This window comes from Mesoplodon mirus (assembly GCF_964341445.2).
Source record: "Mesoplodon mirus genome assembly, chromosome: 3".
Taxonomy (NCBI): Eukaryota; Metazoa; Chordata; class Mammalia; order Artiodactyla; family Ziphiidae; genus Mesoplodon; species Mesoplodon mirus.
In genome coordinates this window covers 132,088,400-132,113,443 of record NC_138978.1, presented here as the reverse complement: position 1 = coordinate 132,113,443, position 25,044 = coordinate 132,088,400, and the positions used below count along the sequence as shown (strand labels likewise).

At 39.4% G+C, this 25,044-nt stretch overlaps 1 protein-coding gene across 3 annotated transcripts in view; it reads right to left on the bottom strand.

Moving 5' to 3' along the window:
• The window catches only part of AKT3 (AKT serine/threonine kinase 3), a 391,924-nt gene that overhangs the window by 3,763 nt on the left and 363,117 nt on the right, over positions 1-25,044 (bottom strand). For 2 of the 3 annotated variants that reach the window (XM_082616000.1, XM_082616002.1), the window contains one exon: positions 6,344-6,446. In XM_082616000.1, coding sequence (XP_082472126.1) covers positions 6,344-6,446 — 103 coding nt within the window. Of the gene's footprint in view, positions 1-6,037; positions 6,073-6,343; positions 6,447-25,044 lie in introns of those variants that run through there. The other variant, XM_082616001.1, reaches the window with a different exon arrangement.

The window sequence follows — 25,044 nt, the reverse complement described above, 5'->3', positions numbered from 1 at the left end:
TTTCAAGGCTCAAACTGTGAAAAACTATTGCAGAAGACAAGATTTTTAAAAATAAAAAGGAACAAATGATCTTCAATAACCTTTACTTTCATGAAAACATGCATGTCAAAGTTACAAAGTCAAAGAATCCTAAGGCACCCAAAGTATCTGCCTAGAATCCAGTATCAATCTGTCTCCATATGCTTGTATTTCTTCTTCATGGTGCTTTAGGTGTGATTGCAGAATAAAGCTTATTAGGATTCCATTTCATTTGAGCCCTTGATTACATGTTTAAGATTTTACATTCTTTATTCTACATCTAATATCTGCCTTAACTTACTGTTCCTAATTTTCCTGTGATAAAACTTTAAAGTAGAATAAAGAGAATAAGTCAAGGAAAGAGAGGGAAAGAGGCCAGCATCTAAGTATTAGTTCATGAGGAAACAAACTGGGAGACTTGAAAGACATGGAAAGAGACAACTTCCATTTAAGCTGCTCCTCCCTTTCCTCTTCCCTGTTTTCTTGCATTCGAAAGGTTACGAAGGATCACCCAACCTCTTCCCATAACTATTCTGATGATTAAAATCTTGCAGTGTCAGAATGCTCTTCCTTTACGTGTGTCATGAATTCAGTCGCTCAGTCCACAACGTTCCCTGTGCATCTGTTCCGGGCTCTGCGCAAAGTCCCTCCCTGTGTCCTCAGAGCTCACCCCACTAAACCTCCCTGCTCCATTTGCAGTGCCTTTGGTCGTATGCTGTGCCACAGGAAATAAGCGAGGGTCTTTCAAATTCCCAACCTTCTTCAAGCAAAATAATTCCACTTCCTCAAATTCATATAGGAAGTACACTACCAATTCTTTTAATTTTCCAACCTCTCCAGGGAGCATCAATTTCATGTAATAGGAGAAGGAATACAGGCCAGACCCCACTGCATCACGGGCACTGACCCTGTTACACAGAAAGGATGATGCTTTGCATGCCTCTGAGGAATAACAAACATTCATGCTCTTTTCTCACTGTTCTTTTCAGTATTCTATTTTTAATAGAAGATTCTAGAAATGGGATCAAGTTGCTAAGCAAACTTTGTAGCCTTGAATGTACCAGAAAGTATCACTGTATTAGGTGTTGGACTCAGTCTCACAAGTAGCATCTGAGGCTCCCTGCTCTGTGTAAACCTCCCTCCTGCAAACAGACCTTTTAAACTATAGTCCTCATTTCCAGATAGTACTGTGATTTGGGGAAATCTCTGCCTCCTTATAAAATACCAGTTAGGTACCAAGCAAACCATCTTTTAGGTCAAACAGCTTCCACAGAATTTTCAGATATACTAAAGATGGTAGGAGCTGTGGATGGCATATAAAACCTCTGTAAAACTCTATAAAAAGTCTCTAGGGGAAAAGCAGCTGAAATCTTAATGTTCAGACTCTGACACGTGCCAATCACATTTCAAAGGAATAGTTTTCCCCGCTAGCAGCTTTGTTTTGCTGGGTGTGTTTCTGCACAGCGAACAGACAGCACATGTGGGAAGCCTGGTGTTGTCCGCCAGAGAAGGGCTTGTCCAGCTCGCCGGGCTGCAACCAGGCCTTGCACCAGAGCAGGGAGGCCTGAAGCCCAGGGCAGCCTGGCTCTTGACAGGAGGAGGGGTTGAATTTCCTTTCCAAGGAGTATTATTGCTATGAGGCTGCACTGTCAGCTGAAAGTTAAAAGAGAATCTTCACTCTGTCACTTTAGTAACAAATTAATCCCATTTCCAAATGTAAATCTAAATCTTGTTGATGACCATGTGAGGGCCCCGCATCTGGATCTTCTTTAAAGTCAATTATATCACCCTCTCACTCCATCTCCCTCCTGTTCTTTTGAGCTTGGCGGTAGTGAGGGACAAGTCTCTGACTGTGGCCCCAAGAGGAGCTGTGAGTTGGGAAGGTGCTGGGGCAGGAATGAGGCTTTCCCCTGGGCCCTCAGTGCTGCGCAGGCCAGCGGGGCTGTGGAAGGAGGAGAGCTGGATGCAAGTGACAGCTGACAGGACAGCCGGCTGCCCCAGCCAGGCCTTCACACCCAGTCAACGTATATAAATACGTTCCTGCACTGAAGGAAGGTTCAGAGTGAACAGTGATGATGATGGACATGAACTATGCAAAAAAACCCAAATAGCACACATCCGGGAAAAGAAAACAGGGTGATCAACCCTACATTCTACACCTGAATCCCTGGATCCAGGCAGCATTAGTTGCCTAACTTCCTTAGAACATTTAACCAAAGTAATTATATGGCAGCAAAAGCTACTAGGAGCTCAAACAAATCCTCTTTTTCTCTAAGAGGAAGGCAGAGGACCATTAATGGATATAATGCAAGATGACACATTCCAAAATCTGTTCAATTAATTAACACCAGTGAGGAAAATCTGGCATGTTACTGCAGCTGTTTGTAAAAAAGGAACATTTGCCTTTCTAACTGCTGATTTGTTCTAAAAAATAACTCCATTCTGTTTTATAAAAGCAAGGTGGCAAGTGGGAAGACAATCGCTAACTTAATGGTCCTACTGTGGGTTTTTATGAACAAAACCTCTGTGCTTTTAGCAGCTTGAGAGCTGCAGTGGTCTCTCACCAGCAACACTATTCAAAGCTGCAAGAAGAAAAGATTATGTTAAATGTAATCACAGTTCAAGGCTTCACAGATTTTCCTTTGATCTGCCTCTTAAGGGAATTTAGGATATACCCAGGGATCATCCAAGAAAAAACACTGTTCTTATGCCCTGGAAGAACCCAGGTGCTGCAGTCCACAATTACTGAGGCTACTCCCTAAGGCAGGAGCCCAGCCCTGCGGCCTGGTGCTGGGAGCCACAAAGGACAGGCTGCTGGTGTCCACACCTGGGCCTCAGCCCACCTGCTGAGCTCTTTCCCCTGATTTTTCTCTCTAGAAACCCTGAATTGGAAAATAAGTTGGCAGGTCACAGGGTCCTCCTGCCTCTAGACTGTGGTACACACTGTCAGTCTAGATGATGCTTGCTAGATGCACGTTTTTGGGCCACTTAGGGCCCAGCATCAGGGCAGGGCCACTCCTCACTGCTAGCAGCATATTTTAGTAGTCTCTCCCCCATCCCCATCCCCATGTCCATCCTTTTTTGCTAGGTATTTACCTACCATCACCCTTCACATAGTGGGACACAGAACAAAGAACACTGTGGATTGGTTAACCTGATGCTTAAATAAAATTAAAAATAGGGTTATTTAAACCTATAGAGAACTCTGGGTGCCCTTCCTAAAGAGATGGATTCTCAGGCACACACAGGGGAAAGATGGGGCTCCTGGAGATTATCAGCTCTGCACTCCCCTTTGACCTGTCACATTCCAGAGCTAGTGAGGGGCAGAGCCAGGACACAAAGCAAGGTCTAAGTCCAGGGCTTTCTGCAATCCCATCATTCTCTTCTACACTGGGATTTTACTTTTAACTTTTTGGAGTAAAATATGCACTCATGTAAAGAAGATGTGGCACATATATACAATGGAATATTACTCAGCCATAAAAAGAAATGAAATTGAGCTATTTGTAATGAGGTGGATAGACCTAGAGTCTGTCATACAGAGTGAAGTAAGTCAGAAAGAGAAAGACAAATACCGTATGCTAACACATATATATGGAATTTAAGAAAAAAAAAATGTCATGAAGAACCTAGGGGTAAGACAGGAATAAAGACACAGACCTACTTGAGAATGGACTTGAGGATATGGGGAGGGGGAAGGGTAAGCTGTGACAAAGCAAGAGAGTGGCATGGACATATAGACACTACCAAACGTAAAATAGATAGCTAGTGGGAAGCAGCCGCATAGCACAGGGAGTTCAGCTTGGTGCTTTGTGACCACCTAGAGGGGTGGGATAGGGAGGGTGGGAGGGAGGGAGACACAAGAGGGAGGAGATATGGGAGCACATGTATATGTATAAGTGATTCACTTTGTTAAAAAGCAGAAACTAACACACCATTGTAAAGCAATTATACTCCAATAAAGATATAAAAAAATGCACTCATAGCTTTGCATTTATTTACACAGCCTACCTATTTCTATGACTTTCAAAATAGCACATTTAGTTTGTTCTAAGAATTAGAATCCACAAACACCAAAAGCTCTACTTAACTTCCCAAAGCTCCCTGTGAAGTCACGTGAGGAGGTGGAGCCAAACACAGATTCTGGGCTGTGAAGGGCAACAGCACTGTCTGGAGAGGGTTGGGCCTCCTTCTGGCCCTGAGACAACCAGGCCTCGCCATAATCCGTTTATTTACTCATTTAACACATATTCATTGAATACCTATGCTGAGCCAGGTACCTAACCCAGAGCTGGGGTTAGCAGTGAATAAGTCAAACCAAATCCTTCTCAGAGCTACTGCATTCAAGCTGGAGAAACAGACAGTAAACAAAGAGACAAATTAACCAGAAGGATACCAGCAAGTAAAGGTGTCAAGGTAGAGAATTGGCGGGGGTGGGTGGTGATGGGGTCTGATGGACTGCATTGCTTTTAAGGTCGGGAGGCTAAAGAAAGCTTTCTGATAAAGTGATGTTTAAAGAGATCTGAAGGACAAGTAAGAATTTATTCACGCATATGTCTGGGAAGAGAGAATTCTAGGCAGAGAAGAGTAAACACACAGTCCCAAGGCACAGTGAGGCACAGTGTGTTCAAGGTGGGGATGGAACCCAGGGACTGTGGAGAAGATGGACAGGATGAGGTCTGAGGGGAGGATGGGACCAGATCTGACAGAGCTGTGCAGCCAGTGTGAGCAGTTGGATTTAGAGGGCAGCAGTGGGGCCCCTGGAAGGTTTGAAGCAGGGGAACGATGTGGTCTGATTACAGTTAAGGTTATATCCAAACGATGAGGCTCTATGGTGGGAAGTACTCCTAGGCCAGTCCAACAACTCAGTGGTGTTGCCCAGAATTTCAGACAACTGTATCACCACAGCCCGCGCTGGGCCAGGGGAAACCATGCCAAGGCTACATCCACTGCTTCTACTCAGACGGTCCTTAGCTGATTGCCCACAACTCCACAGGCTTTCTAACATCATCTTCAACTCTCAGAGATTCTGATTCTAGCAGTGAAGCCCTCACCCACTGCTGGTGACAAACCATGAGCAGTGCTTCAACATACTGCCCTCTCACAGCTTGACCTGGGCATCGTCGGCCAGGCTGTAACTGCTGCTCGTGACTACAGCTAACACTAACTGCGGGACTTAGGGAAGCTCAGCTTCTCTCTGGGTTTTAATTTCTTCCCTTATAAAATGAAAGTTAAGAGGCTCTTAACCTCTTGCAAGTCTAAAGAAAGAAAAGTGCATATGCACACATAATTATATCTTTCATTTCACAGTGTTCACAGTCCCTCTTTTTGTCAGGCCCTGGGTCTCAGGTTAAAAACGCTTGGCCTAGATGACTCCTAGTTTGCCTTTCAATGCTGTAATCAATTGACTACATCCACAGTTGAAACAGCACTTTAATCTTCCGTCTCATGGATACTCAGTGTAAATTAGCACCATCAACTAATCTGCCTTTTAAAAAGGAAAGAGAGGAGAAGGAATGTAGGAAAGGGTATAATAAAAAAGCAAAGGAGAAAAAAACTAAAATGATGTTATTGTGAGCCAAAAGCTGTGTGATGGAAGAAATCTTGTAGCCAAATGTGTCCTTGAAACTCAATTTTATCCTTGCTCCTTAACTAATGACGACAGAATACAGACCTCTGTCAGCATATGAGAATGTTTATAAATTATATAACAACCTTTTCTTCCCTTTAAGTAAAAGGTCTTCACCAAAGTGTTGAGCACACACTAGTACATGTGGAATGATTTTAAGTGGTGCATGAATGTATAGCTTTAATAGATATGTAATTTAATTTATAATATCAAAAATTACTAGCAAACCAAATTATGACTTCACAGATATTATTGCTTAAGACACAGTTAAGTAAAAACGAGTGATTCCATTTAAAGTGAATTTAAAAACTACTAAGTAAGCAGGAGACCAGAATTAGCAAAATTTAGAAGGTGGTGTCTGAATGAGCAGTGGGAAACGTGGGAGGTCTTCATTTCAGAATCCTTTCAGCTGATGTCAAAATAATCTATTAGAGAATAGTAAGGAAGGGCTAGTTAGTCTATAATTTGGTCCATAATTCTCAACTCTACAACTTTTCCATATATAATTTTTTTTTACTCAAAAAATCTTTTCTCTTAGCTGCCGGTATTTAGATATTTCCACACTGAAAGCCCCATGTTCTTAAATGGAACAGAATAAGTCACTGTGGAATTTGACCTTGAAAATAACCAGTTAAAAAAAATGGCTGTTTTCTTCAATTGTATTAGAACATAATCAATCCTTCTAGATTTACTTACACTTTTCAGGTGGTGTTATTGTAATAGTCTGAGCTGTAAATTCTTCATCAAAGTATCTGGTGTCTGTCTCAGATGTTACTTGAGGCTTAAAAGGAGGTACAAGCTGTAAGAAGCAAAAGAGTACTGTTAACAGACTTCAGTTTAGGAAAATTCACTTCTAGGATAAAATTAGAGAGCAAATACTAAATGAATAGTGCAAGAGGCTAGACTGCTCAGTGACTGTGTAAGGTAAATGTGGTATTTGGCTTCACAGTCAAGACTAAACACAGAACATTAGGTACCTGGTTGTTCTATATTATATTTGAGGGATTATGTGAAACAGAATAATTGAGAACCAAAGAACAGGGTGCTTCCATGTCCTGGCTACTGTAAATAGAGCTGCAATGAACATTGTGGTACTTGACTCTTTTTGAATTATAGTTTTCTCAGGGTATATGCCCAGTAGTGGGATTGCTGGGTCATATGGTAGTTCTATTTTTAGTTTTTTAAGGAACCACCTAAGTGTCCATCGACAGATGAATGGATAAAGAAGATGTGGCACATATATACAATGGAATATTCCTCAGCCATAAAAAGAAATGAAATTGAGTTATTTGTAGTGAGATGGATGGACCTAGAGACTCTCATACAGAGTGAAGTAAGTCAGAAAGAGAAAAACAAATATTGTGTACTAACACATATATATGGAATCTAAAAAAAAAAAAATGGTTTTGAAGAACCTAGGGGAAGGACAGGAATAAAGACGCAGAAATAGAGAATGGACTTGAGGATATGCGGAGGGGGAAGGGGAAGCTGCGACGAAGTGAGAGTGGCATGGACATATATACATTATCAAACGTAAAATAGCTAGCTAGGGGGAAGCAGCCGCATAGCACAGGGACATCAGCTCAGTGCTTTGTGTCCACCTAGAGGGGTGGGATAGGGAGGGTGGGAGGGAGACGCAAGAGGGAGGGGATATGGGGATGTATGTATATTATAGCTGATTCACTTTGTTATAAAGCAGAAACTAACACACCATTGTAAAGCAATTATACTCTAATACAGATGTTAAAAAAAAAAAAGCAGAAAACAAAAAATAGGGTGGGAAGAGGATACTGAAAAGTCTGTCCTAATATTTTTTCCTAGTAAAATACATACAAAACCGATGGATTTGGGCTGAAACAAAATGTAGGCTCTTCCTAGGGCGGGAAAAGCGCAACCTTGCTAGCTTTCTCTAGCACTTCCTGGTGCCTAGCCAAACAGGTTATTATTAAAAGCGCAATTTGATAACATAGTTGTTACCTACACAGTTGTTACGTAGATCACAGATTGAGTTCTGCCTCTATACTTGGTGGCAAAGAAATATAACCCTGCTTACTTGAAACCCTCTGGAACAGGGGTTCTTGGCAGCCCCCGAAGTGACGTGCAAACGTTTTGTCCATAGATTTGTTTGTTTGTTTGTTTTTGCGGTACGTGGGTCTCTCACTGTTGTGGCCTCTCCCGTTGCAGAGCACAGGCTCCGGACGCGCAGGCTCAGCGGCCATAGTTCACGGGCCCAGCCGCTCTGCGGCATGTGGGATCTTCCCAGAACGGGGCATGAACCCATGTCCCCTGCACTGGCAGGTGGATTCTCAACCACTGCACCACCAGGGAAGCCCTGTCCATAGATTTTATCCCGTTCCTCAAAAGGAACCATAACCCCAAAGATTAAGAGTAGCTGCTCCAGGGTTGAGAGAACTGGACTCATTCACCTCTGACCAGCAGCAGGCATGGGGTGGGGGAAAGTCTTGGGGTGCTGGAGATGACAGAAGCCTGAGCCATGTGAGCCTCCACTTCCGCTACCTCTGTTGGCTGGGAGGGACTGGAACCAGGAGGGGGGGTCCTGATTCTCAGGGCTCCAGCCTCACAGGTGAGAGCCTACAGGTTTCTTTTTAACATAGGAAGCCCAGACTCAGGGCGTGGAGTCAGAGTATGTGCTCTGATGAATACCATTCAGATAGAAAAATGGAAAACAGAGTGACAGAAATTAGTATACTTTATAAAAATTTTACAGAAACCAATACACAACTGGCATCATTCAATGCATTTTCCACTGTTACTGTCACCAAATTTATGTTAAATGAGAGAAAAATCTTTGCATTATTCTCCAATGTGTTTTTTTAATTCATGCTATTTTATTTATTTTTTTACATCTTTATTCGAATATAATTGCTTTACAATGTTGTGTTAGTTTCTGCTGTACAACAAAGTGAATCAGCTATATGTATACATATACCCCCATATCCCTTCCCTTTTGAGCCTCCTTCCCACCCTCATCACAAAGCATCAAGCTGATATCCCTGTGCTATGCAGCAGCTTCCCACTAGCCATCCATTTTACATTTGGTAGTGTATATATGTCAGTGCTACCCTCTCACTTCATCCCAGCTTCCCATTCCCCCCGTGTCCTCAAGTAAGTTCTCTACGTCTGTCTCTTTATTCCTGCCCTTACGGTATTTGTTTTTCACTTTCTGACTTACCTCACTCTGTATGATAGACTCTAGGTCCATCCACCTCACTACAGATAACTCAATTTTGTTCCTTTTTATGACTGACTAATATTCCACTGTATACATGTGCCACATCTTCTTTATCCATTCATCTGTCGAAGGACATTCAGGTTGCTTCCATGTCCTGGCTATTGTAAACAGAGCTGCCATGAACATTGTGGTACATGATTCTTTTTGAATTATGGTTTTCTCAGGGTATATGCCCAGTAGTGGGATTGCTGGGTCATATGGTAGTTCTATTTTTAGTTTTTTAAGGAACCTCCATAGTGGCTGTATCAATTTACATTCCCACCAACAGTGCAAGAGGGTTCCCTTTTATCCACACCCTCTCCAGCACTTATTGTTGGTAGATTTTTTGATGATGGCCAGTCTGACTGGTGTGAGGTGATACCTCACTGTGATTTTGATTTGCATTTCTCTAATGATAAGTGATGTTGAGCATCTTTCATGTGTTTGTGGGCAATCTGTATATCTTCTTTGGAGGAATGTCTACTTAGGTCTTCTGCCCATTTTTGGATTGGGTTGTTTGTTTTTTTGATATTGAGCTGCATGAACTGCTTGTATATTTTGGAGATTAATCCTTTGTCACTTGCTTCATTTGCAAATATTTTCTCCCATTCTGAGGGTTGTCTTTTCATCTTGTTTATGGTTTCCTTTGCTGTTCAAAAGCTTTGACGTTTCATTAGGTCCCATTTGTTTATTTTTGTTTTTATTTTCATTACTCTAGGAGGTGGATCAAAAAAGATCTTGCTGTGATTTATGTCAAAGAGTGTTCTTCCTATGTTTTCCTCTAAGAGTTTTATAGTGTCCAGGCTTACAATTAGGTGTCTAATCCATTATGAGTTTATTTTTGTGTATGGTGTTAGGGAGTGTTCTGGTTTCATTTGTTTACATGTAGCTGTTCAGTTTTCCCAGCACCACTTATTGAAGAAGCTGTCTTTTCTCCATTGTATATTCTTGCCTTTTTTGTCAAAGATAAGGTGACCATATGTGCGTGGGTTTATCTCTGGGCTTTCTATCCTGTTCCACTGATCTATATTTCTGTTTTTGTGCCAGTACCATACTGTCTTGATTACTGTAGCTTTGTAGTATAGTCTGAAGTCAGAGAGCCTGATTCCTCCAGCTCTGTTTTTCTTTCTGAAGATTGCTTTGGCTATTCAGGGCCTTTGTTTCCAAATAAACTGTAAAATTTCTTGTTCTAGTTCTGTGGAAAATGCCATTGGTATTTGATAGGGATTGCATTGAATCTTTAGATTGCTTTGGGTAGTACAGTCATTTTCACAATGTCGATTCTTCCAATCCAAAAACACGGTATATCTCTCCATCTGTTTGTACTGTCTTTAATTTCTTTCATCAGTGTCACATAGTTTTCTGCATACAGGTCTTTTGCCTCCTTAGGTAGGTTTATTCTTAGGTATTTTATTCTTTTTGTTGCAATGGTAAATGGCAGTGTTTCCTTAGTTTCTTTTTCAGATTTTTTCGTTGTTAGTTATAGGAATACAAGAGATTTCTGTACATTAATTTTGTATCCTGCTACTTTACCAAATTCATTGATTAACTCTAGTAGTTTTCTGGTGGCATCTTTAGGATTTTTAGACTATGTTTTAGAAAGCCAAGGGATGAGCAGAATTAAAAGCATTTTTTCGAAATAAAGGACCACATTTCAGTTTGCAGCACATGTTACACAGCATTTTAAATTTCTTTTCTTTTTAACATTCTTTCTCTATGCCCCCAGTACACAGATATTCTAAAGTCTCTATCATTAGCAATCACTATTTTTGGAACTGAAACAAATTCAGGTTCCACTCATGAGCTGTAATGGCTGCTAAGGTACCAGAACACGTTTCTATCTGCTCTGTTAGGATGACTGGAAACAAGCAAGCAGTTCACTCCACTGATGGAAATCTTCCCTCTTCCATTCATTCAAAAGCTCATTCTCACACTGCTTTGTTTTTCTTCAAGACTTTTCAACATCTGACACATATACACATGCATCACCATTACAGCTCCTTCCCAATAAAATAAAAGTTCCACAAGAGCAATGATTTTTAAAGTCCCTCACCGGTGTCATACACATGCACACAACACCAACAATGATAGTGACTGGAGAATTTTGTTTTCCTTTTAGAAAACTGAGGGATAACTGCCTCTCTGGCAGGCAAGTAGGAGACTGGGATTCTGGTTGTGACTTTCTTTCTGATTCACCATTCTACAAATGTTCAAAAAATAGGTCTCATCCTTTCAATAAAAAAAAATTAACCACAAGAAATTCTTCGAGCAGAAATGGGCTTCTATTGGGCATGTGGAGTAGGTTTTGCTTACCTCTGCCCACCCTTCCCATATGGTTCCTTCTGATGGCAGAAATGTAAATCTTAAATCTGCCTTCAAGTTAGGGGAAAGCTGTTATCTTTTTAGATGAGAGAGAGAATGGTCACCTGAAACTTTAAAAAAACTGAAACAAATCTTTAAACAGTTTTCAAAAGATTACAGGGTGCTTACACTAGTCTGTTAAAATGTCATGATACTACATTTACCTGACCTCCTCTCTCAAACAGCTGTCCTCCCCATTACTTTCTATCCTCACACTGCTTTTTCTTTAAAAGACTTTTCAACATCTGACACATACACACCTATATATACACATGCAAAATACATGTTTATTGTCATTACACCTCCTCCTCAGTAAAATATAAGTTCCACAAGGGTAAGTACTTTTAAAGAACAGTTTTATGATCGACATACAATAAACTGCACACATATCTTAAGAGTGTACAAAAAGAGTATACAATTTGATGTTTTGACATATGTATATACCCATGAAATCAAGACGATGAACATACCCATTGCTTGTAGATATTTTCTCATAACCCTATGTAATCCTGTCCTCTCCTGTATCCCCTTGCAGGCAACAGCTGACCTGCTCTCTGCCATGAGTGATTTGTTTATATTTTCTTGACTTTTACACATTTGGAATCAAATAGTATGTATTCTTCATCTGGTTTCTTTCACTTAGCATGATTATTTTGACACTCATCCACATCATTGCTTATATCAATAGCTCATCCATTTTACTGTTGGGTAATATTCCATCATACAGATGTACCTCAATTTGTTTAACCATTCACCTCTCCATGGACTTCTGGGTTGCTTCTAGTTTGGGGCTATAACAAATAAAGTTGCTAGGAGTCTTTATGCCCAAGTCTTTCCCAAAGTAGTTGCATTGCTGCATGTTCCTATCAATAGCGAAGAAGAGTCCTAGTTGTTCCACAGTCTTGCCAACATTGTTTTATTCTAATATGTTTTATTCTATATTCTAATACATGGTGGCATTTCACTATGTTTTAATTTATATTTCCCTAATGAATAATCAATCACCTTGTTCACAAGTTTATTTCTTCTTTGATGAAGTGTCTTCTCAAATATTTGTCCTTCTTTTTCCTTCTCATTAGGTTTAGAGAGTTCTTTATACACTCTGTATGCATGTCCTTTATCAGATTTGTGATTTGTGACTACTCTCTTTGTTCTCTTATCGGTGACTTTTGAAGAATACACATTCCTAATTTTGATAAAGTCTGATTTATTACTTTTTTCTATGGATCATGCTTTGCCCTTGTCTAAGAAATCTCTGCATAACCTAATACCACAAAGATTTTTCTCCTGTATTTTCAGAACTATAATACATTTGGAGTTAATTTCATATATACTGCAAATTATTTTTTTTAACATGGATGTCCAATTGTTTCAGCACCAATTGAACTATCTTAATACTTTTATTGAAAGTCAATTAACCATATATATGTGAGTCTCTTTCCAGATTTTCTATTGAGTTGTATTGATCTCTTTGCCCAACTTATTGGTGAATAAAGATGTTATCTATTCATTAACAAGCTCTCTTGATTTCATTACTGTGAGTTAATAATTAGTCTTGAAGTAAGGTAGGTAGGCCCTCCAACTTCATTTTTTTGTCAAGTTGTTCTGGCTCTTTTAAGTCCTCTATATTTCATATGAATTTTAGAATCAACCTAATAATCTCTACAGAATAACCTCCTAGGGTCTTGATTAGGGTTGTGCTGAATTTATCTATCAATTTTGAGAGAACTAACATCTTAAAAATATTGAGTCTTCTAGATCATGAACACAGTATATCTTTCCAGTGCTTTAGGCTGTTTTTTAACTTCTCTCAACAATTATTTTAGTTTTCAGTATAAAGGTCTTTCAAATCTTGTCAAAAGCATCCCTAGAAGAGACCTTCAAGATGGCAGAGGAGTAAAGACGTACAGATCACCTTCTTCCCCAGAAATACATCAAAAATACATCTACATGTGGAACAACTCCTACAGAACACCTACTGAATGCTGGCAGAAGACCTCAGACTTCCCAAAAGGCAAGAAAATCCCCACATACCTGGGTAGGGCAAAAGAAAAAAGAAAAACAAAGAGACAAAAGAATAGGGAACCTCTGGGAGGGAGCTGTGAAGGAGGAAGTTTCCACACACTAGGAAGCCCCTTCACTGGTGGAGACAAGGGGTGGGCAGGGGGGAAGCTTCAGAGCCAAGGAGGAGAGCGCAGCAACAGGCATGCAGAGGGCAAAGTGGAGAGATTCCTGCACAAAGGATCGGTGTCAACCAGCACTCACCAACCTGAGACGCTTGTCTGCTCACCCGCCAGGGTGGGTGGGGGCTGGGAGCTAAGGCTTGGGTTTCACAGGTCAGATCCCAGGGAGAGGACTGGGGTTGGCTGCGTGAACACAGCCTGAAGGGGGCTAGTGCACCACAGCTAGCCAGAAGACAGTATGGGAAAAAGTCTGGATCTGCTGGAGAGGCAAAAGACCATTGTTTCAGGGTGTGCGAGGAGAGGGCATTCAGAGCACCGCCTAAACGAGCTCCAGAGATGGGTGGAGCCACGGCTATCAGCTCAGACCCCAGAGGCGGGCATGAACTGCTAACGCTGCTGCCGCTACCACTAAAAATCCTGTGTGCAACCACAGGTCACTTCCCACACCCCCCTGGGAGCCTGTGCAGCCCGCCACTGCCAGGGTCCTGTGATCCAAGGACAACTCTCCCTGCAAAACACACAGTGCACCTCAGGCTGTTGCAATGTCACGCTAGCCTCTGCCGCCACAGGCTGGCCCCACAATCCAATTATGACTACTGTACCCCTCCCTCTCCCTGGCCTGAGTGAGCAAGAAAGCCCTAATCAGCTGCTGATTTAACCTTCTCCTATCTGGGTGGAGAGCAGACTCCTGAGGGCAGCCTACACTCAGAGGCGGGGCCAAAACCAAAGCTGAACCCCAGGAGTTGTGTGAACAAAGAAGAGAAAGGGAAATTTCTCTGTGCAGCCTCAGGAGGAGTGGATTAAATCCCTACAATCAACTTGATAAACCCTGCATCTGTGGAATACCTGAATAGACAACGAATGTTCCCCAAATTGAGGTGGTAGACTTTGGGAGCAACTGTAGACTTGGGGTTTGCTTTCTGCATCTAATTGGTTTCTGGTTTTATTTTTATCTTAGTTTAGTTTTTAGTGCTTAATATCATTGGTGGATTTGTTAATTGGTTTGGTTGCTCTGTTCCTCTTTTAATTTTTTGATTTTTTCCCCTTTTTCTCTTTTTGTGAGTGTGTATGTGTATGCTTCTTTGTGTGATTTTGTCTGTTTAGGTTTGCTCTTACCACATGTCCTAGAGTTCCATCTGTTTTTTTTTTTTTCTTTCTTTTCTTTCTTTCTTCCTTTTCTTCTGAGCCATGTGGCTGGCGGGGTCTTTGTCCTCTGGCTGGGTGTCAGACCTGAGCCTCTGAGGTGGGAGGGCCGAGTCCAGGACATTGGACCACCAGAAACCTCCCAGCCCCACGTGATATCAATTGGCGAGAGCACTCCCAGAGATCTTCGTCTCAACACTAATACCCAGCTCCACCAACGGCCAGCAAGTTCCAGTGCAGGAGGCCCCATGCCAAAAAACTAGGAAGACAGGAACACAATCCCACCCATTAGCAGAGAGGCTGCCTAAAGTCATACTAAGTTCACAGACACCCCAAAACACACCACCGGATGCAGCCCTGCCCACCAGAAGCACAAGATGCAGCCCCACCCACCAGAACACAGGTACCAGTCCCCTCCACCAGAATGCCTACACAAGTCACTAAACCAACCTCACCCACTGGGGGCAGACACCAAAAATAATGGGAACTACAAACCTGCAGCCTGTGAAAAGGAGACCCCAAACACACTAAGTAAAATGATAAGACAGAGAAATATGTAGCAGATGAAGGAGCAAGGTAAAAACACACCAGACCAAACGAATGAAGAGGAAATAGTCAGTCCACCTGAAAAAAAGATTCAGAGTAATGATAGTGAAGATGATCCAAAATCTCAGAAATAGAATGGAGAAAATACAAGAAGTGTTTAACAAGGACCGAGAAGAACTAAAGAGCAAACAATGATGAATAAACACAATAAATGAAATTAAAAATACTCTAAAAGGAATCAATAGCAGAATAACTGAGGCAGAAAAATGGATAAGTGACCTGGAAGATAAAATAGTGGAAATAACTGCTGCAGAGCAGAGTAAAGAAAAAGAGTGAAAAGAATTGAGGACAGTCTCAGAGGTCTCTGGGACAATATTAAAGCACCAACATTCAAATTACAGGGGTCCCAGAAGAAGAAGAGATAAAGAAAGTGCCTGAGAAAATATTTGAAGAGATTATAGTTGAAAACTTCTCTAACATGGGAAAGGAAATAGTCAATCAAGTCGAGGAAGCACAGAGAGTCCCATACAGGATAAACCCAAGGAGAAACACGCCAAGACACATATTAATCAAACTATCAAAAATTAAATTCAAAGAAAAAATATTAAAAGCAGCAAAGGAAAAGCAACAAATAACATACAAGGGAATCCCCATAAGGCTAACAGCTGATCTTTCAGAAGAAACTCTGCAAGCCAGAAGGGAGTGGCAAGACATATTTAAAGTGATGAAAGGGAAAAATCTACAACCAAGATTACACTACCCAGCAAGGATCTCATTCAGATTTGACAGAGAAATTAAAACATTTACAGACAAGCAAAAGTTAAGAAAATTCAGCACCACCAAACTAGCTTTACAACAAATGCTAGAGTAACTTCTCTAGGCAGGAAACACAAAAGAAGGAAAAGACCTACAATAACAAACCCAAAACAATTAAGAAAATGATAGTAGGAACATACATATTGATAATTACCTTAAATGTAAATGGATTAAATGCTCCAACCAAAACAAACATATTAGCTGAATGGATTCAAAAACAAGACCCATATATATGCTGTCTACAAGAGACCCACACCAGATGTAGAGACACATACAGACTGAAATTGAAGGGATGGAAAAAGATATTCCACTCAAATGGAAATCAAATGGAAGCTGGAGTAGCAATACTCATATCAGATGAAATAGACTTCAAAGAAAAGACTATTACAAGAGACAAAGAAAGACACTACATAATGATCAAGGGATTAATCCAAGAAGAAGATATAACAGTTGTAAATATTTATGTACCCAACATAGGAGCACCTAAATACATAAGGCAAATGCAAACAGCCATAAAGGGGAAATTGACAGTAACACAATAATAGTAGAGGATTTTAACACCCCATTTTCACCAATGGGTAGATCATCCCAAATGAAAATAAGGAAACACAAGCTTTAAAAGTCACATTAGGGCTTCCCTGGTGGTGCAGTGGTTAAGAGTCTGCCTGCCGATGCAGGGGACATGGGTTCGTGCCCCGGTCCGGGAAGATCCCACATGCCGCGGAGCGGCTGGGCCCGTGAGCCAAGGCTGAGTCTGCGCGTCCGGAGCCTGTGCTCCGCAATGGGAGAGGCCACAACAGTGAGAGGCCCATGTACCGCAAAAAAAAAAAAAAAAAAAGTCACATTAGATCAGACGGACTTAACTGATATTTATAGGACATCCCATCCAAAAACAACAGAATATACTTTCTTCTCAAGTGCTCATGGAATATTCTCCAGGATAGATCATATCATGGGCCACAAATCAAGCATTGGTACACTTAAGAAAACTGAAATCGTATCAAGTATCTTTTCCAACCACACGCTTTGAGACTAGATATGAATTCAGGAAAAAAACTGTTAAAAATACAAACACATGGAGGCTAAACAATACACTACTAAATAACCAAAAGATCACTGAAGAAATTGAAGAGGAAATGAAAAAATAGCTAGAAACAAATCACAATAAAAACACAATGACCAAAACTTATGAGATGCAGCAAAAGCAGTTCTAAGAGGGAAGTTTATAGCAATACAATCCTACCTCAAGAAACAAAAAACATCTCAAATAAACAGCCTAAGCTTACACCTAAAGCAATTAGAAAAAGAAGAACAAAAGACCCCCCAAAGTTAGCAGAAGGAAATAAATCATAAAGATTAGATTAAAAAATAAATGAAAAGAAGAGAAGAAAGAGAAATAAAAGTAATCCAAATCAGAAAAGAAGAAATAAAACTATCACTGTTTGCAGATGACATGATACTATACATGGAGAATCCTAAAGATGCTACTAGAAAACTACCAGAGCTAATCAATAAATTTTGTAAAGTAGCAGGATACAAAATTAATGCACAGAAATCTCTTGTATTCCTATACACTAATGCCGAAAAATCTGAAAGAGAAATTAAGGAAACACTCCTATTTACCATTGCAACAAAAAGAATAAAATACCTAGGAATAAACCGACCTAAGGAGACAAATGACCTGTATACAGAAAACTGTAAGACACTGATGAAAGAAATTAAATACAGACAGATGGAGAGATATACCATGTTTTTGGATTGGAAGAATCAACATTGTGAAAATGACTGTACTACCCAAAGCAATCTAAAGATTCATTGCAATCCCTATCAAGCTACCAATTGCATTTTTCACAGAACTACAACAAAATATTTTACAATTTGTAGGGAAACACAAAAGACCCCGAATAGCCAAAGCACTCTTGAGAAAGAAAAATGGAGCTGGAAGAATCAGGCTCCCGGACTTCAGTCTCTACTACAAAGCTACAGTAATCAAGACAGTATGGTACTGGAACAAAAACAGAAATATAGATCAATGGAACAGGATAGAAAGCTCAGAGATAAACCCATGCACATATGGTCCCCTTCTCTTTGACACAGGAGCCACGGACATACAATGGAGAAAAGACAGCCTCTTCAATAAGTGGTGCTGGGAGAACTGAACAGCTACATGTAAACGAATGAAATTAGAACACTTCCTAACACCATACAGAAAAATAAACTCAAATTGGATTAAAGACCTAGGGGCTTCCCTGGTGGCACAGTGGTTGAGGGTCTGCCTGCCGATGCAGGGGACGCGGGTTCGTGACCCGGTCCGGGAAGATCCCACATGCCGCGGAGCGGCTGGGCCCGTGAGCCATGGCTGCTGAGCCTGCGCGTCTGGAGCCTGTGCTCTGCAACGGGAGAGGCCTCAACAGTGAGAGGCCCGCGTACAGCCGAAAAAAAAAAAAAAAAAGGATTAAAGACCTAAATGTAAGGCCAGACACTATAAAACTCTTAGAGGAAAACATAGGAAGAACACCCTATGACATAAATCACAGCAAGATCCTTTTTGATCCACCTAGAGAAATGAAAATAAAAACAAAAATAAACAAATGGGACCTAATGAAACTTCAAAGCTTTTGAACAGTAAAGGAAACCATATACAATACGAAAAGACAACCCTCAGAATGGGGGGAAATATTTGCAAACGATGCTACTGACAAAGGATTAATCTCCATAATATACAAGCAGCTCATGCAGCTCAATAACAAAAAAACAAACAACCCAATCCAAAAATGGGCAGAAGACCTAAGTAGACATTCCTCCAACGAAGATATACAGATTGCCCACAAACACATGAAAAGATGCTCAACATCATTAATCATTAGAGAAATGCAAATCAAAATCACAGTGAGGTATCACTTAACAGCAGTCAGAATGGCCATCATCAAAAAATCTACAAACAGTAAATGCTGGAGAGGGTGTGGAGAAAAGGGAACCCTCTTGCACTGTTGGTGGGAATGTATATCGATACAGACACTATGAAGAACAGTATGGAGCTTCCTTAAAAAACTAGAAATAGCACTACCATATGACCCAGCAATCCCACTACTGGGCATATACCCTGAGAAAATCATAATTCAAAAAGAGACATGTACCACAATGTTCACTGCAGCACTATTTACAATAGCTAGGACATGGAACCATCTTAAATGTCCATGGACAGGTGAATGGATAAAGAAGATGTGGCACGTATATACAATGGATTGATACTCGGCCATAAAAAGCAATGAAATTGAGTTATTTGTAGTGAGGTGGAAGGACCTATAGCCTGTCATACAGAGTGAAGTAAGTCAGAAAGAGAAAAACAAATACTGTATGCTAATACATACATATGGAATCTAAAAAAAATATGGTTCTGATGAACCTAGGGGTAGGATAGGAACAAAGATGAAGACATAGGGAATGGACTTGAGGACACGGGGAGGGGGAAGGGTAAGCTGAGGTAAAGTGAGAGAGTAGCACTGACATATATACACTACCAAATGTAAAATAGCTAGCTAGTGGGAAACAGCTGCATAGCACAGGGAGATCAGCTCAGTGCTTTGTGACCACCTAGGGGGAGGAATAGGGATAGTGAGAGGGAGGTGCAAGAGGGAGGGTATGTGGGGATATATGTATACATATAGCTGATTCACTTTGTTATACAGCAGAAACTAACACAACATTGTAAAGCAATTATACTCCAGTAAAGGTGTTAAAAAAAGAAAAGTATCGCTAAGTATTTCACATTTCTGTTGTTATCATAAATAATGTTTTTATTCATTTCCACTTTGGATTGTTGCTGCTGTATAAAATTACAGTTCTTTTTATATCCTGAACTCTATATATTCATCTTGTATCAAGTACACCCATAGGTTAAACTTTAGTAGCTTTTTTATAGATTCCATCTGATTTTCTACATATATAAATCATGTTGTTCATGAATAAAGACAGATTTACTTCTTTCTTTCCAATCTATATGCATGTTAAATTCTTTTTATTGCCTTACCTTATTAGAACCTCCAGTACAATGGTGAACAGGGTGAACATTTTTGCCTTGTGAAACCATTCAGTCTTTCTTCATTAAGATATTTAATATAGGTTTTCCATAGATGTTCTTTATCAGGTTAAAAAAGTTTCCTATTCCAGGTTTACTGGGAGTATTTTTGTTTGCTTGCTTTTTGGCTTAAATCAGAAATGGATGTTAGATTTGTTTTGAACACTTCTTTTCCTGCATCCATTGAGATAAACGTGTATTTTTTCAGTCTATTAATATGATAAATCATAGTGATTAATTGAATATTAAACCAACCTTGTATTCCTGGAATAAACCCCACCTGGTAAAGATGTGCTATTTTTTTAAAAAAATCTTTTTTTGTACTTAATTTGCTAAAATCATGTTAAGTGTTTTTACTACATATATGTCTATTAAGGAAATTTGTTTATAGTTTTTTTTCTTGTACTATCTTTGCCTGCTTTGGGTATCAGATTAAGCTAGCCCCATAGAATGAATTAGGAAATATTCCCTAATATTCAATTTTGCAAAAGAACTTGTATAGCACTGATACTATATCTTACTTAAACGTTCAGTGGAATTCACTGGTGAAGCCACATGGGTCTGGAGTCTTCTTTGTGAGAAGGGTTTTAACTAAAAATATAATTTCTTTAACACACACAAAGTTATTCATGATTATCTCTTTTGCTTTGGCAGTTTGTGTCTTCCAAGGAATTTGTCCATTTAAGCAAAATTGTTGAATTCATTGACAAAGGTTTTCATAATATTTCCTTATAAACCATTTAAAAGCCATAAAATCTGTAGTACAGTCACCTCTCTCATTCATGATATTAATAATTTTCTTCTCACTTTTTGGTTAAATTTTGTTAGAAATTTATCAGTCTTCTAAAAAATACTAGCTTTTCCTTTCATTGATTTTCTCTATTATTTTTCTGCTTTCTTTTTCATTGACTGCTGTCCCAATCTTTATTATTTCCTTTCTCCTACTTACACTGGGTTTAATTTGTTCCTCTTATTTTAGTTTCTTAAGATAGAACTGATCTTAGACCTTTCTTCTTTTCAAATATAATCAATTGGTACTATAAATTTCCCTTGAACTATTGTATTAGTTGTATCCCACAGATAAACATTTTGCTTTCATTTTTACTCAGTTCAAGATACTTTCTCGTTTCCCTGCTGTTTTCTTTGACCCATGAATTATTTTAAATTGTGTTTAGTTTCCAAACACTTGGAATTTTTCCACATATCCTTTTGTTTTGATTTCTAATTTAATTCCCTTTCATTCAAAGAGAATATGCTTTAAATTATTTGGATCCTTTTAAATTTATAGAGAGTTGTTTTGCCCAAATATGGTATATCATGGTAAGTGTTCTGTATGGCCTTGAAAAGAATAAGTCTTCTGTTATTGGCTGGTTTTCTATAAACGTCAGTTAGATTAAGTTTGGTTGATAGTATTGCTAAAGTCTTTTGTAATCTTAATGATTTTCTCTCTACTTCTATTAATTACTTGAAGATAGGTATTGAAATATCCAACTATAATTTTGGATTTATCTATTTTTCCTTGCAGTTCTATTAGCTTTGCTTTATGTATTTAAGTTTTGTTATTAGGTACACAAATGATTAAGATTGTAATGTCCTCTTGATGAACTGATCCCTTTGTTATAATGAAATAATCCTCCTGATCTCCAATAATATTACTTGCTTTGAAATCTACTTCATAGATATTAATATAACCAACTCTCGTCTTCTCTTGATTGGTATGAGCATGGAATATCATTTCCCATTTTACCTATCTGTATTTTACATTTAAAGTGGGTTTCTCTAATCCACATAGAGGTGTTTTTTGCTTTTTATCCAGTCTGACAATCTCTGTCTTTTAATTGTGTTTAGAGTTTATCTACATTTAATGTGATGACTGATATGGTTGGGATTAAATGTACCATCTTGCTATTTGTTTTATACTTGTCTCATCTGGGACTTTGTTTTACACTTAGGCTATATCCCTAATTCCTTAAACAGTGCTTGCCACATAGCAGTACTCAATAAAACTTCCTGAATAAGTGAATATATCATTCAATCGGATGTCAGAGAACATTCGGTCTACCATTTTAGAGATGAGGAAATTAAAGCTAAAGTTAGTAAAATAACTTGCTAAAGATGATACAAATAGCAACTGAAGCAGCAAAAACCTAGGTTTCCTGATCCCAAGCTCTTTCTACTATAGTACTTAGAATGTGAAGACGGCATGAAAACTGTTTTTGCCTTTGATTGCTTCTCCAGACATTAGTTAAAGATATTTATGCTGGAGGACATTATTTCTTGCCCAAGCCCCCCTCACACACAGAAGCAGAAGGCAATACAGTTAAATGTAAACATATGTACAGGGAAGTAAAAACCCTAAAATTTTATATATGGGGAAAGATGTGAGAGAGATTTGCAAAAAAATGCTACAGAGGTATACTCACAGAAATCATCAAGAATGCTCAGACCCTGGATTTTATCACAGATTACTAGAATATACATTTAAACAATAAGTGAACAAATTTCAAATATTTAATTATTATGGGCTGAACTGTATTCCCCTCCAAATCCATATGTTAAAGTCCTAACCTCCCCCAGTGACTATTTGAAGATAGGGCCTTTAAAGAGATGATTACATTAAAATGGGGCATTAGCCTTAATCCTACCTGACTTGTGTCCTCATAAATGGAGAAAATTTGGACCCTCAAAAGGACACCAGGAGCATACACACACAGAGGACAAAGTAAGAAGGCGGCCATCTGCAAGCCAAGGAAAGAGGCTTCAGAAGAAACCAACCCTGCCAACACCTTGATCTTAGATTCCAGCCTCCAGAACTGTGAGAACATAAAAATTTCTGTTGTTTAAGTCACCCAGTCTGTGGTATTTTGTTATGGCAGCCCTAGCGGGCTAACACATTAATATTCTATTTTGTGTTTAAACCAATATCGTCTTAATATCGTCTTCTTTTCTCTCTGCACACATCTCTCAAAACACTCCTGCATCAATTGTCACAATGTAAGCTTTCATTTAGTAATGGTAAGGTATGGACAAAGTCAGGAGCACTCAACTGTAAATCTCAGCTACCTTTATATGTTACCTCAATGAATGGCCATAGTGTCATTAACTGCAAACTTAACATATTTTCCCAACGACACATTAAATTTGGCACAGCTCTTTCTCTAAAAGCTAATTTGTTTTCAGACAATGTAGTTCCCAAAGATCAAAACAGGAAGATCAAGGTGCTGGGTTCAAGACAGTGCTTTCAGTTTACTGAAAAGGTATAGACATAATTGGGTTTACAACCTCAAGTCCCTACAGTGGCAATGGAGTTGCAGCTCTGTAACTCCTTTCTGCAGTGATCCTCTACCACACTTCCCACACTGACCCTCTACCAAATTTTAACTGTTACAAAATCAGTCTGTTATGTGCTATCTAGAATTTCTAAAAGTATATATTTTTATGTTTCTTTACAGTGTAAGGGAAAGAATGGAGAGAGGAAAAAATTACCTAAACTTGCTAGAGTAAGTCATATTCACCACTTCTAGTATGGCTGGAAGGACAGCATGGGTGTTTGAAGGTCAGTCTCCCTGACCTTCCTTAGCAACAAAATCAATTGCTACCACAAAGTTTGTATGTTCTTCTGTTTTCAGTTTAGGTGCTCTAAAATAAAGAGCAGGGCTTGAAACTTTCAGAGAAAGGTGACACAGTGATTATGGAACATTAATTGCCACTTTAATTAAATAAATACTGTGGTTATCTCATACACTATTCTGTGATGACATACATGGATCAAAAGTACTGGAAACATAGACACAGTAAAAACTGCCAACTATTGAATGCTTAGATTTGTCACAGACATTAATCTGATGCTATAATTCCACCTCTTCAAGATAACTCAAGAGAGTAACTAAGATTAGGTAGGGATTCTGGTTTATTTAATCTCTAGCTCTTCTGAAAAACTGGTTTTATGGTTTGTGTGTGTGTGTGTGTGTGTATGTGTGTGTGTGTGTGTGTGTGTGTGTATTCCAATATACGCATGTATTGGAAAAAATGGGAATATGGAAAGAGGATTTATTTCAAACAAAACTAACAGATCTATGACAAACAAGATTTAATTATATTTTCTGCTAACCTTTCCCATGTCAATTAACTTTTCTTGACAGATGATCAGAAGCTCAAAAAACTATATTTCATTTTTGCAAAATCACACAATAGTAATTCATGTCCATAATGTTGACCTTGATCCTATAAAAAATGCACCAAGGGATCCAAGATATACACTAACATACAACTATTATATCATAAATTGATCCCAACGAAATGACTATTTTAGCTATAACACACATTAAACATTTAATTAATATATTTGGAACTTAGAAGGGCTTTTAAATAAACAGTATTTTATTTGAACTGCTTTTAAAGTAATTCCCAGAAATTTGAACTCATGTTTTTTTTCCCTTGATACATTCTCTCATTTAAAAAGTTCACAAGCACTCATTTCAATGACTGTAGGTCTGTCGATAGGTGATACTATTCGCAAACATCCATAGATACAAGGCATATTTGAAGATTTCAGTTATACTTGGAGAAGAGCTGCTAATAAAGGTAAAAGAGTTCTCATTAGTGAAATGAAGAGGGCCTTACTGAAAGTCAGGGGACAGTAGTAAAAATGACTTTGCTTCTATGATAGTGATTATGGGCAAATTGCATGCATTATAAACCTCAGTTTTCACTCAGAACCTGCTGAAACAATGTATTCTTTATCCCTCATCCAGGAGATTTCATAGGTACTGTCCAGCATCAGCAGTGTAGCAGCCACTCATCACTATTTCTCTCTCTCTCTCTTTTTTTTTTTTTTTTGCAGTATGTGGGCCTCTCACTGTTGTGGCATCTCCCGTTGTGCAGCACAGGCTCCAGACGCACAGGCTCAGCGGCCATGGCTCACGGGCCCAGGCGCTCCGCGGCACGTGGGATCTTCCCGGACCGGGGCACGAACCCGTGTCTCCTGCATCGGCAGGCAGACTCTCAACCACTGTGCCACCAGGGAAGTCCTCATCAC